The 18583-nt window shown below is 41.9% G+C and overlaps 1 protein-coding gene across 1 annotated transcript in view; it reads left to right on the forward strand.

The window, feature by feature from the left end:
• The first annotated feature begins 818 nt into the window (after nt 1-818).
• The window catches only part of LOC133136137 (E3 ubiquitin-protein ligase TRIM71), a 38618-nt gene continuing 20853 nt past the window's right edge, over nt 819-18583 (forward strand). Inside the window, exon 1 of the mRNA XM_061253383.1 lies at nt 819-1508. Coding sequence (XP_061109367.1) covers nt 819-1508 — 690 coding nt within the window. The remainder of the gene's footprint in view (nt 1509-18583) is intronic.

The following is an 18583-nucleotide window of genomic DNA, read 5'->3' on the forward strand; positions in this document are numbered from 1 at the left end:
AGCAGAAAATATCCACGGGTATCTGGCACAGTGTGCGGAGTCGCATTGCTTCTGATCAAATGCTTTGATGAATTATTTAATTGCTTCTGGGTCGAATTAACTGCTGTCGATTGACGGGTTTGACGTTGCGGAAGAGGATCCGATGGTGGACTAGAAAGAAAAAACAATATATTGCACGAGGAAAAACAAGATAAATTCATGTTTTGATTCGAGAAATTCATACCTCATTGAGCCTATAAACCCCGTAGTCATGCGGTGGTGGGGGAGGAGGATCGGAGTAGCAACCACACGGCGGAATTTATGTTTCACAAGAATGTTGCTGCTGCATCTGGCAGAGTTATAAAATAATGACTACAGGTCTTTATTTTTTAAACAAATGGTAAAACGTTGCACTATTTGGCAGGGATGAAAGGCAATTAACAAAGTAATACTAGTTTGAGCCAATTCGATTGAGTAGGCAAATTTATAATACTGCTGAACCCGAAATGTTTTGAATTGTAGAAATTGCGCGTCGATTTGCCTTGAATACTTAAAGGTTTTCAGGCAACATTAGACTATTTGGACGTCATCGTTATGTCAATACATGCTACTTTGTATCAGGTCCCAGCCATTTCTCTCCGAAAAGGTAACATTCTAAATGTTGATTTTTTAAAATTAGTCTAAGGAAACTTGCAACATTTTTTTCAAATCTGACCTTAACAGCTAGTGCTTTGCTACAGTTCTCAACCGGAAAGCAGTTTTGCCTTAAAAAGGCAAATGTGTGCTTCTGTGCAACATATGTTTTAAGTTGAGCCTGCTTTCCATTAGTTGTATTGCAAATGGCTTCATTCCCCGAATCCGATCTGCAAACATGTCCACTTTGCAAGGAACTGTGCGGGTCTTCTGCTCCGATCTCCTCCAACTCGTCTACCTCCTCATCCTCGTCTCAGACCTCCAGCTCCTCTACCTCATCTGCCCGAAGGCTCCATGTTCTGCCCTGCCTCCATGCCTTCTGCAGGCAGTGCTTGGAGGGGCAGCGCAACCCCGGGGACCCCTCCAAGCTGCGGTGCCCTACCTGTGACCAAAAAGTCTCAATCTCCGAGTCCGGGGTGGACTCTCTGCCATCGTCCAATTTCCTCTTCAGCAACCTGTTGGACGTGGTGGTGTCGTCCGAAGAGCAGAACAAGAACGGCTGCAGGAGCGGTGGCTACCACCACCCCCACGGGGGCCTGCACCGTCTCCACCGCCTCGGGGACCCCCACTGCAGCTCCTGCGACGAAGGAAACCCTGCTACCTCCCACTGCCTGGACTGCCAGGAGTACCTCTGCGACAACTGTGTTCGCGCACACCAGCGAGTCCGCCTGACCAAAGACCACTTCATCGAACGGCTGATGGAGACCCTGCACCTGGCCAACCGCACCAGCAACTCCAGTACCCCCGTCACGCTCTCCCAGTCCTTCCATTCGAACTACCCGCTGCTGCCCATCTTTCAGGATAGGATGAGCTTCTGCCAGCACCATGACAACGAGGTGAGTCCATTCGACCGGACGCATGTGACTGTGGGTCACGGTCACGGTCATATTTTCTGCATTAGGTTTGCATTTGTGGGTCAATACAGTATGTACGGGAAACTGTCAAAGGGGATTTATTTTGAAATGGAATTTCTGACAGTGCCATGGACATGTGCTATTATTAGCCAGTTGCTGTTCTTATTGAACCGTGATTTATGCTTATGGTGAGAAATGTTTGCATTCTGCTGTATGGTGTTAATGAGAAAGTAATCGCTGGCTGTAGGCTACAGTTTACGTGTCTATATCGTCTGTCAGGTGAAAATACAAAAGTTATTTAGCATCCTGTTAATCACATTTCCTTGCCACATCCTGTACCTCAGCTAAATTAAGTTGGTAGGCACCTGGCAACAATAAACTGCTGGTGATACATGAATATTTAAAACGGTGTGATGAAAATAATGTCTGCATGTTGAAATAAGATATCATGGATATCATCATTTCAAGTAGGCTAGTTTTTGAAATTACCATGGGCGAGTGATATGGAAAACGGCAAGTGCCTTGTAGTGAATTCTTCGGGAAACAGGCGTGCTAAAATTGCAGTGCTCGTGGAGTTGTAACCAGAGAATATCTTGCTCTTCCTCTCAGTGATTTTTTTACGGGCATGTAACATGGAAACCAGCAAAACCGGCACTGCCTAGAGAGCTAACCCAACAAAACAAAAACAACAGTTTAAGTCCTCATGTTGCAGTGTACTCACCAAACACACTCTTCCTCCTAAACATACCGTGCAGTTTGCATTGAGGAAGATACTGAATTGAGCAGTCTAACCTCTAGTACTGGAACATAAAATTCTAACATGGGGGTGCTATTCAAAGACATAATTTTGCTCTGCTGTTAAAAAGTGTGTGAAGTGTGTGAAGCAGAGGCTAAATAAAATAAATGTATGAAAAAATTAGAAAATGTACATTTTAACAACCATAGCTAATTTCTCTTAAATACATGGTGTAGGTGTGTAGGGATCAAATAACTCCAGCAAAGAAATAGAAGTTCCTCATTTTTCAGAAAGACCCCGGTCACATTCAGAGAATAATCTTGGCTCAGACACACGCAGGTTGCGTGTGTGCGTGTGTGTGCGTGTGTGTGTGTGCGTGTGTGTGCGTGTGTGTGCGCGTGCGTGCGTGCGTGCGTGCCCTTGTATGGACATGTCCGTGAGTGTTGTGTGTGTTTGCATTTGTCTGTGTGTTTGTTTCTTTGGGTGACCCAGGGGATTTCACTTCTGCCAGTTAAATGGTTGGTTGTTGGCATCAGTCCCTCATTGGTGCTTTATTCATGCACACTGATACAGGAAGTCTAAAAAAGGCTTGTAGGTAGGTAAAGTTACATTAATACATGGTAATGCCCATACTTAATTTAATTGTATAACCTGTGTGATCTCACTTTTCCCTAATCCCTTTGTATGTAATTGTATTATGCTTGGAGTAAATAGTTGCTGATTGGTAGCCATATGGCATCAGGTTTATTCCTTCAATAAGCAGGTGAGCAAGACCTCAGCTGAGGCTACAAAATACTTAATCATGTGTGAGATACCAGCCACGTACAGAGTTCATTAACCTGTGCATTCAAGCTAGTCACTGGAGATACTCAATACTCATTTCTCACAACATTTAAAATTGACACATCATGATGACTTGAGATGCCGCTCCTATCGTTTACATTTTATATATCCTTTATGCCCTACCCTCTGTGAGCATCAGAGAGATCTGGATAGTGTGGTGGAAATTGGAATAGGTTACAAGCATATACAGTATCTTTATACTTTCTCATTGCATGTTCTTTTATCTTTAAAGGAAAACGGCAACATTTTGGGAAATATGCCTTTTTTTCCTGACGAGATGTAATTTTTTTTTACATTACATTACATTATTGGCATTTGGCAGACGCTCTTATCCAGAACAATGTACAGTTGATTAGACTAAGCAGGAGACAATGGAGCAGTGCGGGGTTAAGGGCCTAGCTCAAGGGCCCAATGGCTGTGCGGATCTTATTGTGTGGGATTAGAACCGGGATTAGAACCACCAGCCTCGCGTGTACCAGTCATTTACCTTAACCACTATACTACATTTAGATTTTTGTGTGTTCACGTTATGCTAACATGGAAATTGAGTCAGTGAATGCACAAAAATGAAAATGAAATCGTCTAAATCTGGGTAAGTTGGAAAAAACTTACCCAGACATTTCCCAAAATGTTGGTGTTTTCCTTTAATGTCTATTTTAAGCCTTATTAATAGTACCCCTGGAAAAATTGGGTGGGTGTATCAAGGTACACCAAATGGATGGGATATTCCTTCCAGACCTGTTGTCTTTGAGGGCTTTAGTTTGGTATTAAAAATGGTCTCTTCCCATTTTGTCCCAGGTAAATGGAGCTGCAGTTTATCAGCAGTGATGGACTGCATTCTTTTCCCTGTTTGTTTGTCCTTGGCACCAAGCTCTCAGAAATGTTATCATTCCATTAAAAGCCTCTGTGTTAATGAGCTGATAAGGGTCCCCAGGCCCCTTCTCTCCAGCTGATACAGTGACACATCTTCTGGTCATTGCAGGAAGTGTGGGGGATGGGTTGTTGGCAGGGATGCGACTACAGGTTTGCAGAATTCTGAAGATTAGCCAATGTCCATTGTCAAGATTAACATAAGAGGCCTTTTCCCCTCGAACCAAATTTGGGACACTATTGTTCCAGAGTCAAAATGGTTTCAGAACCCTAATTTGTCCATTTTTTCCCCCCATTGAATTTTCCCAGTAGGGAGTTTGTGCGTGCAAATGCTGGCTTTCGTGGAATTGTCAATATTGGGCTGGACGACACCAGAGAGGGAGTGTCACCTGACAGTTCTCATTTAGTGCAAATAACAGTTAAGCTCAGAAACGTAGAATTGCTAGATTGGTCGAAAGTTCTGTTTGTGTTGCGTAAAGTGATCTCTGAAATACCTTTCTGAAAAGACTGTAGGGTTTTAGGAAGCTCATCAGAATAAGTCTCATTCATTATGCTTGTATGCTGTAACATCGTGTGTTTTATCAGTTGTTTTTGTAAGAGGCGTCAACAGGCCTAGAGATTACTCAAAGTGGGAATGCAGTTTAGTTGGGCTACAGCTATCCACTACAGGTAACCAGCAGCCACTTATATGCTGATACGATGTAGCCTGTTTATATATTCTTTAGACTGGGTCTGTTGAAACTGTGATATACTACATGATCTCTGTTATCAAATCTGAAGATTTGTCTGTTCTGAGTGTTCCCAAGTTGTTGTTGTAGATACTGAGGTATAGTTACAACAGCGGAGAATGTGCCTGTGGCCTTGTTGACATTATCTGTGAAAAATTTGGGCCCTCGCAAAATTCTTAATAAACAGTATATTAATTTTTCTGCATTTAACAGTGGGAAGAAGAAAGTGAAATTCTCCATTCTAGTCTCTAGCTTTTTTCTTGCTAATACAGAAAGCCAATGGCAGTCAGGAAGTCAACTAACAGATTGCTAATTCAGTTTTTTTTTAAATATATTTTGTCCGAGTAAGGTGAAACATTCATATGAACTGCCCTCAGACCCACCCCTATGTTTCCTAGGTACACGTTTTCTGTGTGAAAACAAAATGTGTGGATCATGAATATCGTACTGTAACTTAAAGCAAGTGCAGAACTTTCTTTTTTTGCTCTAGCACTGTGCAGTTTGGCTTTTCTCGTTATTTTAGAAAGTTTGCAGTAGTTAAAAGAAAGAAGTTAAACTAAAGCTGTATTAAGGTTATCACCAGTTATGACCAGTTAGGAAGACTTGCATGGTTGAAATGTAATACGCCATACTGGCCCACTTTAGCTCTTGTATGACTAATACTGGTCTGTGGAAACAGAGCTATTATGTTGCTACTACTGTCTTCCGGGTGAAAAAAAGTGTTTCTCATTTTGAAGGCCAAGAGGGTTGGAGGCATTTTTTGACATTTAATTTGTGAAAACATAAATAAAATGCAGATTCTAAAAAAACATTGTTTTTTTCCCAATAAATTAACTAGGCATCTAGGCTCAAGACAAAAATGACAGAAAGCCATAGAAGATGGTTTCAAAATCTATTGTATTAAATAGTTTCTATTTGGTCTCTGTGCAGCTTTATGTTCATCAATAACCTTGTAGGCAACTTTTGCCACCGCTTAACAACCATTTACAGAAATACAGAAAGCCAATGGCAGTCAGGAAGTCAACAAACAGGTTGCTAATTCAGTTTTTATATTTTTGTCTGAGTAAGGATAAACATTCGTATGAACGTTGTCAATATTTATTTTTCAAAAATAGTTGATTATTATTATTTAAAAACTTTTGAATGCCCCTTATTTAAAAAAAAATAAAAATAAAAATAAAAATCAATGAACGCATTAGTTGAACAGTCAAACTCATTAAGTTAATTCACTAATAAGTTAGTCACTGTGGTTTGTAGATTATGGCCATAGTTTCAATTTATACAAACTGAAAGTTTGGACAATAGACACAACTTGAGAACTAGCGAAGGCTGTACCCGTCTGTCCATTATTGTAGTTTAATGCAGTGAATACTCCCCTTATTTATGTGAGTGTGTTCCTATAAGGACTTGTTTCTCTCAATCTGCCTAGAACGGGGTAATTTATAGCCCTCTACCCCTCCTCTTCTCACATTTGCCAAAATACACCAATCAGTGGTGCCTGCCAAGTAATGGTGTGAATTTGACCCCTTGATTTAAAGACAGTGTGCCTCCATTTTCAGTGGCTTGTTTGCCAGATGGTGCTCTATTTTAAGAAAGGCTTCCACTGCGGCTGCCCGTCAACCCCCCTGTAAACACATTAGCTGGGTTTCCACTGCCTCGCCTTAGCAGTGGGTCAGCTATACCTGACATGCCTTATGCACCATTGGGCGATCTTCTCAGGGTAAAAAAAAAAAAAAAAAATGCACTTGCATCCCATTACTGCCAGCGTGGCCTCCCACAGAACTTCCCTGCTGTGGCCACGTGAATATATCCGCCATGTGATTGTGTGGCTCTGTGCGATTGCCACCGTACCGCTTTGCCGATTTGTGCCCTACCTCTCCGCTCTCATAGACCGGGCCCTCGGTACACGTTTTCTGTGCAAAAACAAAATGGATGTGTGGATCATGAATATTGTACTCTTAACTTAAAGTAAGTGCAAACTAACTGCGGATCTAGTACTGTGCAGTTTGGCTTTTGTCATTATTTAAAGAGGTTAGACTTAAACTATATGAAGTAAGGAAGACTTGCATGGTTGAAATGTAATATGCCACACTGGCCCACTTTAGCTCTTGTATGACTAATACTGGTCTGTGGAAACAGAGCTATTATGTTGCTACTACTGTCTTCCAGGTGATGTTAACTAAAAACAGTTTCTCATTTCGAAGGACAAATGGGTTGGGGGCATTTTTGAAAAATGTATTTGCAGATTTAAAATGTTAAAAAATTAAAAATGATTTGCATAGTTTTTTTTCAATACATTAACTAGGCTTCTAGGTTAGAGACAAAAAAGCCATAGTTTCAAAACATGTTGTATTCAATATTTTGTTAATAGTTTTATGTTCGTCAATAACCTTGTAGGCAACTTTTACCAGCGCTTAACAACCGTCTACATGCACATGCATACATGCATATATGCATAACATCTGTTGAGAGCTGTTGTCAGGCTTCTTGGCTCATTTAAGAAAGAATGTTCTTCTGGGAGTGGATTGAGAAAGTCTGGAACTTTCCTGGTTAAACACAGTTTGACTGTTTTTGCGAAGCTTTGCGGTAAGCAGAACGTTCGGTTAAATATAAACAGAGAGCGGTTTTACTAGCGGAATACCTGCGCTCCGTGCACGTGATGGTAGTAACAGCCAACGGGCTTCGCCGGTCACGTGGTGTGTGTTGTTTTTATTTTGGCAGGTGGAAAATGTGGGTCATGTGGCCTCCCGAAGTGGGCGGGCGCATGTCAGGCACTGGAAGTGCAGTGTGGTTATGTCACTGGCCTCTCTTCCCGCCTGCGGTGTTGAAAGCCTTCAGCTCACGACCGAACGGCGCAGCGATTACGCCATCGCCAAAAGTGGCCCTGACAGAAATAAGCCCCTGCCTGTTGAAAGCTCTGCTTAAGCCAACTTTCTTTCAAATCTGTGATTTAGAACCTATTCCCTTTTAACAGTACTTGACAGTGGCATTAGTTATCACAATGTTAAAAGTCCAGCTAATAATCATTTTATGAACCTAAATTTTTATTCGCGGCTTGATTTGTGCTCAGGGCTAAAATGGAGGATCTTAATATTAAATCTGAATGATAAACGCTACATAGAAATGATTTATATTCTAGACAAGTTATTTCTTTATGGAGCATTGTTTTTTATGTAGCATTTTAGGGAAGTGTTACTTTTGTTGAGAGTGAAGCCATGCTGTGTATGACATAATGCATCGTACAGATAAATGCAAGTTCGTAGTAGCATAGTAGCAGGAACCAATCTATAATTTACATCTATGCGTTTTGTTACGAGAAGCGGCAGAGTGAAAGCAATCGCATAGTTTTAAAGATCTGTGTCATCAGAACAAGGGTATGGCGAATAAATCTTTCCCCTGTAATCTATTGCGACGTGCAGAGTGCATCACGTGTAGCAGTGGGTTCGTTCAGTCAACCGGCTGTCATTGCGTAAAAAAAACGTGGAACGATAGAATTACAAACATTCGCATTCTTGTCATCTTCCAACGTGATTTTCTGGCCAAAGATGTCAACAGCGGTTGTAGAGGCGCCGTGCAGGAACCGAGCGGAAGGGTTCAAAGGCTGTGGCGTCTGTCTGCAGTTGGAATAAGAGTGGGAACGAATGTGAATTTCACTCTTGAGGCCTTGGTGGCTTCACGCCTCAGGTATAACTGAGCGGGACTGTCCGAATCGGATCATTACACCACTCTTCTCCTGCTGCTCTTATCCTTGTGCTCGGTGTATTCAGAAAGCTTCACTGTTCATTGAGCACAGTAAGCGCCGTAATGGGAAACATTGCTTTTAACCCATAATCAGAACCTGCTACCCTGCGCTGATTGCATTTGATAGCTTAGCCTTGCTTAGCCTTGACAATGCATTATCTCAGCTTACAGCACGGTTGTCACTGGTGTTCAGGCCTGAAGCTGAACAACAAGGCTACTGCTGCTCCTCTTCTTTCTCAGCAGACTGAGCGGAGCCTCTCAAAACGGCACGATTCGAGCACTAGCCCAGCGAGTGTTGTCGCCATGTACTCTCCGGACGTAGCAGGCAATGGAGATTAGGGCGGGGGGTATGGGGGGCGGCTGAATGAAAGCTCCCACAGTGCTGGCCCAACCCCCGCTCCCCCCCCCCTTTCACTGCCTCTCTCCTCCTCTGCCATAAAAAGAGGAATGCGGAGCTGCTCGGACCCAGACAGCCCAGGTGCTTCATGCGCAAGACAGCCCGTCTGCTGAAAAACATTCGACAGCCAGGCCTGGCGTTGGCTAGGTGGCTCAGTTTCTTTCCCTCAGGCTGGGCGGGGGGTCAGACGACACTGTTTCTCAGCTGCCCCACATCCCCCACCCTCTTAATTGTCGGGGGAAGTTGTAATGGTGAGAGCAGCCCAAGCCATTCCGTCTCAGCGGTCACCTTCAGATCTGTAGGTACCGCTGGGGCCTCCCGTCTCCTCACCGACGGGGCCATAACGAGGACCGATTAGGGCTAATTAACACATCGCGCGGTTAAAGGGTGTCACGCAACACTTGTGCACCTTTGCTTTTATTAGAGTTTTAATGAGATATTTCCTACCACCGTTTTAACCGGCAACAGAAAGGCTTGGACCACTGCCGTCTCAGCGGAGAGACCGAACCCCGGAGTTAACTAGTGAGGTAAAAGTTCAGAAAGCCAGCCATTAGTCTGCCAAATCTGCCTCCAAATGACAGATACACTTAAGAATGAAGCCAGCCCCAAATGCTGTGGAGATGTTTTTAACACAATGAGTGCGTGGGCTTCTGTCTAGAAAGAATGTAAATGGCAAAAACGTGCTTAAGCAAGCCCTTCAGAAGAATTTTCTTGCATTTAAAATACAAGAAAAAACACAGAGCTGCTATCATATTGTTTATTTATTTTAATTTCTCACACATTTCATCACCTTGGTCTGGGTTAAGAGACTAATGCTACTGTATTATTCATAGGCCCAGGTCTAAGGCAGTACATGTCAACACATGCTGAATTAAAGAGCAGCAATTGCTGTTTTCTTTGTTAAATAGCCTGGGATTCAATTTTATCTGATCTTGGTGATCCTCTCAAAAGTTGACACCTTGTCACCAAGTCGTAACTCAATTACATACAGTAAATGCATTACGGTTTTAGTTTAATCTAGTCATTTTTTCTGTTGTGGAACTCAGTTAGAACATTATTCCTACTCAGTAGTAGCAAATAGCCCTTTTGTCAACTGGCAGCCATCTTATGTGATTTTTTTCTTTCATAGGCAGTTTTTTCAGAAAGTTAATTCATGACAGTTGAATAGGAAATATTCAAATGTCATATTCCATTAATTCATATTCCATGTGAGTTGTGATTGTAACCTTTTACAGCAATTGGTCCAAAATATACATTTGACAGGATTGAGAATTGGGAAAGTCAAATAATTATCCATAGAGCTGGGCTGCATTTCCCCATTCTTGTGTCCATGTTTTGAGTTGACGCAACAACTTTGTTCAAGGTAAAAAATTAATTATATTGCTCAAGGCAATCATTGGATTGTTATGCTACAAGTATAGTATATCATGGCAGATTATTCAGAAGTAGTTATTTGATACACAGCATAATGAACAGAAATTCTAATTGTTCACTATAACTTCCCAGTGTACCATTCTTGCTTAGTCATTGACTGGTTTAAGCTATCAGAACTGTGCAAAACACACAGCTGGCAGTAGCACTGTCCATTTGCTGCTGAACAGAGAACAGATAATACAGTCGTGATGGGGCTCTTTCTTTGTCTTAATCCATGATAAAATGTGTTAAATAAAACACAGAAAACATTATGTAGTGTGAATCATTTATGTGTCTCTTATCTATACTTACAGAAGTACCTTGGATAGTGCAGTTAACATTCAGTTATTTAATGTTCTGAACAGTGATCCACCTCTTGCAGCAACGACAGATTTTCACATTTAATGAATGAATGCCAATAAACCAACAGAAATGAAAGAGAAATGGATTATACACGTAAAAAACTTTGCATGAAAGGCAGACCCTCTGGTCATCAGTCATTCTGTGGGGGAGGGCTTGGGGGGGTGCGGGGGCTGGTTTTGTTAATCCCGAGAACGTGCCACACCGCAGCGGGTTGAATTATGGGAATGCGCCGTCTCCATGGCAATGTCCTCGGAGGGGAGAGGCTCATGGGAAAACCCCCTACAACCCAACCAAATCTCTGTTGAATTTCTTTTTTTTTTTTGAGGGGGGTTGGGGGGTGAGGTCATGAGTCACAGGTCAGTAGATGGGTCCAGAGCGGGTGTTGTATTGTGGCTTTGTGAAAATGAGCAGCAAAGACAAACCTCAAGGCTCTTTTTTTTTTTTCTCTTCTACAAATCTTTTTAATGACCATTTGGCTTTTACAGTGCCTAACATTCACTTCTTCTCCTACCCATTGTTTCTCTTTGTAGTACATTTTTTGTACTCCTGTGTCTTCTACTTTTGCAAGTCACTCTTTAAGAGTTTCAGTTAAGGGAATGTATTCATGTAATATGTGAATGGTGTTTGTATCTGGGTTTGTAGGTTCATGAAATTGCCAAAAAGCCTGCATCAGAAAACAAACACTACTTGATTGAAAATAGTTTTTGCTCCAAAATGAGGAACAATGTAGGGATTCATGGATTTGCATTTAGTTTAACCTGAAATTAATATCAGTTAAGTATGTTATTTTATGGTGTGTTATTTCATTAATATTGATAAGAATAACATTGAATTTTTCTTCATTTGTTTTGTTAATGAACATGTATTGGAGTATTGAATGAAGGAATTGATTTGTGCTCTCATGGTACAATATTTGAGAATATTAAGCTTGATTCCTGTTTTGAATAGAACATTTAAAATTCAAAGCCTGAAATTGGCTATTGGCCTACTATGCAAAGGCCAAGCGTTGTATGGTGGAGGTAATGGAGTGCTTGGTGCCTGGGCCTTGGAGCTTGCTTTTCTGGAACATTCTTAACCTGTGCTGCATGTGCCTGTTTATCTGTTTAGCCGTTTTAGCAGGGTGCTGGAGATGCTTATTTTTAGATCACACTCCAGTGTCTGTGGCTTATCATCCCTCTCCCACAGGTAGGTTTACCAAAACTGTTGTGTGTGAGGGTTCTATTTTTGAACACACATTTGTTATGTGGACAATGCAGTGTGGAAGCCGTCTTTGAGCAGCTGCGTCTTTGAGCTCAGGAAAAAAACCAAAGAAATCTGCATTTGACATTTTTGAAAAGGTCAGGCAGACCTAATTAGCGCAGCGCCATTGATTTCTCACCACGTAGTGGGACAGAAACCATTTTCGACAGCATTTTACTTTGCATGATCGAACAAAGCTTTGTTTGTTCTTGAAAGAGGAGGGCCCTGAGATCAGTTGGAAGGTCCAGCTTTCGCGCTTAATGAATTTGGTCCTCTTCCAATACTCCATCCTGAAGCGCTGGTATCAGGCTTTAATTTAATTTCAGTATGTGACTGAAATTACATCAGAGTGACAAATGATCTTATTGGAAGCATAAGAAGAATGGTAATATTGTGGACATTTAGCCATAACCTTGTTCTTTTTCACCTTTTTAGGAATCGCACATGGGCAGACTGCACTCACAAAATACTTTGCCTGAAAACACTGTGCTTTATGAATAAATTATGCAATAACTACAATTAAATGGTACAATAACCGCTATAATTGACCGCTGCATGTTTACATGAGAAATGGAGATTTGAGATTCAAGTCGCAAGAAGCACAAATTGTTAAAATGCTCAGACAAGCCTCCAGATATCTGAAGTCTCTCTAGTGTAAAAGAAAAGTAAAACCATTGCAGTAGAAGTACAAATATTCAGCAATAGTAAAAGAAAAAGCAGCAGGTGGTCCCTTTTTCATGAGAAACTGTTTGACCAGCTCATGAATTGATATGATTGGGTTATGGAAAATGGTCTCGCTAGTCTGGAATGTAGTTATTCTTTTCTTGTAATCAACTTCAATCTCTTGGTAACCACTGAAATGTTCCTCCCAATAAATGGCAATTCCTGTAATTATGTGCATTATGTAAGTCATACTTACATTTTTGTTGGTGGCAAAGTTTAAGACTCTTTGATCATTGTATGAAATAATAGGACAGTAAATGCTGAAAATCTTTTTTAGCCTGCAAAACATTTAAAGGGACACACTTGCGTATACACCAGGGATCGTCAGAGAACTGCTGATTTTCCACCCTCCCTTTACCTGAGAATCAGGTTTGAAGACAGTCTAGCCCATCAATTGGACTAATTGTTCAGCTAATAACCTGGGAGAAATGAAACCAGGGCCGGATTTGGATTTGATGTCACATACCTTCTAATTTCGGTGGTTATGTGGCCTGGGGGAAGGCTCGTTCTGGTTTTGCTTCTGTGCTACACCCTGGAGGTGTGTCGAACCGCAATTTCCGTGTGTTTGGTGTGTGATTGCTATTGCCTCCCCTCCCCCTTCCCTTCCCCCCCCAATCCCACATCTGGTGGCTGGGGACCCTCTTCCAGGAAGCCCCTCCTCTGGTTCTGCTGCCTTTGTCCCAGTAATCAATGACAGGGGGTCCCAATCATGCAAGATGCCATGTGTGAGACATTTCTCCATAAAGGTGGCACATGCCATTCCCTTAGTGTCCCAGGCTGTAACTGGGGTGATTCATTTGACTTTTTTTCCACGAGCTATCAAATCTTTCATTCTCACCTCCGTATGGTTCTTCGGTTGTTCGACTCGTAATAAAAGGACCCTGCAGAACGACCGTACACGTGGAGGGTTTCTGGAACTTATGTTGAAGTTGTGAATGAGAATTGTGATTGTGTACGTCAAAATACACTGTAACATAGACTCGATAAGGGTGTTCTACTGAGTGTATGTATGAATAAATAAATGTTAGTTCTGATGACATGATGATTTTGCTACCTTGTTTTAGTTATGAAGTTTGTCTGTTCATTTTATGATTTCTTAAATTCATGACTTTCTCATCTGAATCATGCCTGCAACTGGGATTAACGCAGTGGATTCCCCTCTTTCATATTTCTGTAACATATATGGTACTGTGCCTGGAACTTTACAGCATCAAATACTCTCAGAGTAATTATTTTGCATTTGTTCAGGTTTATAGTCTGAAGCCTCCCCATTGGGTTGAAAGGGAAGTCACTGATTTATTTTGTTTTTTATTTTATTGTACTTTTAAAAAATGGTTCATACATTACAATAAGGGTACATCAGTTGCCATTAACTAATGTAGTTTAACATGAATTAATTGATTTGTAAATACGTTAATTAAGCATGGTCTTTTTTTAAGACCAATAAGTCTAACATAAGTCTAAAATACCTAATAAAATGCTCACTGAGTGTATATTCATCTAAGAAATGCTTTTCCTGAATAATAATAAATATTTTCAAACTGGAACTGAAATTCATGCTGTAAAACGGGCTGAGGAAAACTGTCACATTTCAGGAATGAGTGCAACTTGGAGTTACATAATGAAGCACTTGATCTCACAGAGGCAGGGAAACAATCATTTGCACTACACATTTGCAGGTAGTGTTGCAAAGATCAGCGCAAAGTCCATTTGCTGCTAATTCTCTAGACTGAATAATTGCAGCGCTCTAAAATCATCAACATTTTTGTTTGAGTTTTTACATACTTTGTATTTCGCATGGCATTGAAATGCAGCGGGCCTACAAATGGAGACATGAACGGATCCAATAAAAGCATCTTGGGTCTGTAAAGAATTTGTTAGCATTTTTTTGGGCTGATTTGTTGGAAATATCTGAAAAGCTTTTATTTTATGGCCCCTTGGTGAAGTCCCCCCTGTCTCTCTATGTGTTTGTAACTGTTTTCATATGCCCTCCTCTCTGTGCTTTGATATAGAATCTTTGAGGGTGCACTTAAAATCAGGCCAGCTCTGAAACGTAAGAGCAGAGTAGCTCTGCAGGCAGAAAACAGGATTTTCTGTCACTGCTATTCTTCCATCTGCAGGCAGTTATCTTCAGCGAGCCAGCAGACTGAAGCTAGTCAAGTCCTGCTTCCAGTGACTTAATGCGCAACATGTGCAAAGTAATTAGAAACAAGTCGCAAAATTTCCTGCAATTTTTTTTTTCTTCCCTTGCGTAAAGATCACAACCAAATGTTAATGTATATTTTGTATGTTCTTTTTTATGATACAATTGACATAACCAGGATGTTATTGATGCTTTTCATTAACTTCCTTATTCTTTGTATTGACCACTTTTTGTGTGTAGTGTATGGAGTTGTCCAGACCGAACCTTTTAACATGACTTTTCTCTGTTATTCTAAAAGACTGATTAGATTCTCTTTTAATGTACCTTAGCACTGTAAGGTCAAAGGGCCTGTTTCTTCCTATAAATCAGGGACCAGAATGTGAAAGTATTTTATTCCTTACATGGCAATGGAGTGAGGTATTGGTTTTAGAATTGGAAGCTTTGTCAGAAACTTCCAGACTGTGGGGAGAATTCAGCATGACTCACGCAGCCTCAAATTCCGACGCTGTCTGGTTTGGTTGTGGTTTTAGCTTTATGAACTTTCTGTAAAATGTTGAAGGTGACTACCCCAGGGCCCCCCCCTGCACATTTGTCCGCGCATCATAAGCGGCCATCTTGCATTCTAGAAGATTCCCCGTTTTTAGGCGTCCACCGCCTGAGTCAGCAGCTGACTTGGGGAATCGGATACCTTTCATGAATGCTGTCCTGTCATCAGGTTTTAATGGCTTCCATTTGTTCGCTCTGAACAGGAAGGGCTATTTTTTCCAAAGGGTCCTCATCAGAGAAAGATTGTTTCTTATTTGCTCATAATTGTAAATGAGTAACTTATGTGCGATTTGCACGAGCTGCCACTGTAGCTCTTGTACAGCAGTGGCTGTGAATCTTTACATGAAGGGTCCTACTCGGGCTGGGCATTATGGCAGCAACAATAGTTCTCACAGTATACATGAAACGGTGCAGTATGTTTGGTGAGAAATGTCCATTTGGCAGCCACTGCAGCGGCGAATTCTGTTCCCCAAGCTGGTAGTTTCTTTCCTTTGTTTAGCAGGCTCTCATGTTCATAGATAAATAATATTTCATAGGTTCATGACAAACCATCAAGCGGAAACTTGGATCTCATTGGAACATACGGTTTTCAAAAGATGTAGCATAATAAGAGGCATAAAAGACTGCTAAAAATGCTAATATTGCAGTGTGAAATACAGAAGCATTACAAAGCTGCAGTTATAAAGAATGTCGCAAACGTGTGTTGCTCCAAGAGAAATGGAAAGCTATTGACTAAGAACACGAAGACACGTGCTGTAAGAAATGCAATTGAAAGAATAAACATTCAACACAAAACAAGCATATTTGCTCTAAGCTAGGAAGATAATGTTGGAATACGCAAAACAGTCTTGCTTGGTAAGAGAATTTAAGTTAATATTATTACTGAGAGTTCAAAGCAAGCTTAGTGGTGGTTTTGTAGTGTCATAAAACCTATAAGTGAGGGAACATTGAAAGGGGAGTTGTAGTTTGCAGATGCTGACTACCTTAGACTGGCTTCTAGCCAGCAATATGCCTGCAAACGCATTATTGTCTGGCTAGATTAAAACATGTTTTAATGTACGCCTGTTTTAGTTTCATTCATGATGTGCACAGGGTGCAGTTCAGTTGTGAGGCTGCATTGCAAGACTGTACAAATATGTAATGTTTTTCCTCTTCTTGTGCCCTATGGCCATGGATAAGCGCTGATAGTCGTGCCTGAACTGCATGGCTCTTAGCATAGGCTTGCCTTTCCTTTACAGCCATATTTAGCTATTTTGCCTGTCTGTTTGTGCGCTGTTGGGAACGGCAGCGTTGGTTCAGCAGATCCCACTTTCCCTCCGCTGTCCGCTGGCGTGCGTGCTGGAGCAAAACACAGCCGGACCACATGCTAGGAAGCGCTTACATAATTTCGAGAGCCTCTGGAGCGCCATCTAAGCAGGGGTTTTCCTCTCTGAGGTCATTTCCTGTGGGATTGTTCGGAGGCACGCCTGAAACCTGCGTCCTATTGGACGAACGTGTGATGAGAAAGGCGAACGTGACCGGCCTCCATAAACTCTGAGAGTCTACAAAGCCCCACTAGGAAGCGCCGGGATTATTGTGTGCAGAAGTACTGGTAGTGCGGTGTAATTTTGCCCCTTGTAGCTGGCTTACCCACCCCCTTCGCAAAGATGCACATACGCACGTGTGAGCATGCACACACATGGGCCTCTCCCCAGTCCTGTAAAATGAGAAGCATGGCTACAGGTGGCTGTGTGAGGCCCCTCTGCGCTCTCATTCACATGGTACACCACACACACACACACACACACACACACATACATGCACACACACACAGCCACATACTAGTGACGACAGCCAGCTGATTCTGTTTAGCTTTTTTCCTTCTTTCTTTTTTTTTTTTCCCCCTTTCTGTCTCTCCCTCTAAAAAGCGACCAATGAGATTGGCTGCCTGGCCAACACCTCCCTGCTGCAGCCACTAGCGAGGTCTGAAAACATGGTGTTGGCGTGCATGTGGGTTTCCTGCCAGTAAGTGCTCCACGCTGCAGAGGGGCCCAAGGGCACTTGTGACTTCTAAGAAAGAAGATTAGACAAACGGAAGGCATTCCTGCGTTTGTTGATCGTGAGATTAACGCGGTGTGGTGATTGAGATTATCCACTCACGGAATCCTTGCATTAATTGGATGGATTTAATGCAACCTTGGTGTGGAAATGTTGCCGTGTGGTTAAGCGTGTTCTAGCTTTTTATGTGTTTATGGTTGTTTATAGTCAAGCTTTATTTGCGGAATTAGAAAAATTGTTGGCCAATAAACATAGCTAATATAAACATCTATATAAAATAGCTTTCTGTGATTGATGGTGGTATTATCGAGACTATTTCAATTAATTACTTTTTTATTTAGTTTTTTATTTATGTACTTATTTATGTATTTTACTTTTTTAAACCTAAACAAAAAGCACTCCTGCTTTTTGAAGGTGTCTCAGGTTAATTGTTTCTCTTACAAACCAGTAAAACTGCTTTTTGGGTGAAGATGGAACTTCTTTAAACTTGGTGAGTTTGTATGCTCCCGTGCTTTCATCTCTTGGGACGTCAGTGTCACATGACACCCGTTTATTAATAGCCAACGTTTTCCTCCGGTTCTGCAAACTTGGCGAGCGGCGCCCCGCCCTCTCCTATCGCCTAGCGCAGGGCGACTCTCCTGGCCAGCTTCAGCCTTTCGCCGTCCTTAGGGAGACGCAGATAAGCGTCAACCTTTAAGATTAAGAGGAAGTTATTTTTTTCCAACCAAAGTGAGTATCGGCCCCCCTTATTGCCACCGTTCTCGTTATTGCCGGACCCCCTCCGTCTGAACGGGGGTGGGTTTAACGTCTGCTTTTCTCCGTGCCGTGGATTTTACTACGTGGCTTCTGTGAAGGAAACATAATCCTGTCAAACCTGCTGACTCATTTAAGTTTACTGTGCGTACCAGGGCGAGAGGCTTCGCAAGAGGTACTCCGATTCTTCAGAGACATCAACCAAACACGGGGGGGGGGGTGCTTCATAAAAGATTCATGCCAGGCCTGGACAGAGATGGATTTACTCGACCTGATGGCTCACATGAATGATGAAGAGAAAAGGGTCTCTTGCATATGTGAAAAACGACACGGCTGGAGCCAGTCTTTTTCTTGTTTAGTCTTAAGGGACTTCAGAGCCTCTGTTGAGGTTGGAGGGAGTCCAGCGTCTCAAAGAGTGTAAATGCAAGATAATGTTATAGCTTTACCCATAATGCTCAGTGTCCTTTGTCACCCATTATGTGAGCACCTAAACTGATGACACAACAGACATTGTAGCCGATGCCT

Source organism: Conger conger, chromosome 9 (assembly GCF_963514075.1).
Source record: "Conger conger chromosome 9, fConCon1.1, whole genome shotgun sequence".
NCBI lineage: Eukaryota > Metazoa > Chordata > Actinopteri > Anguilliformes > Congridae > Conger > Conger conger.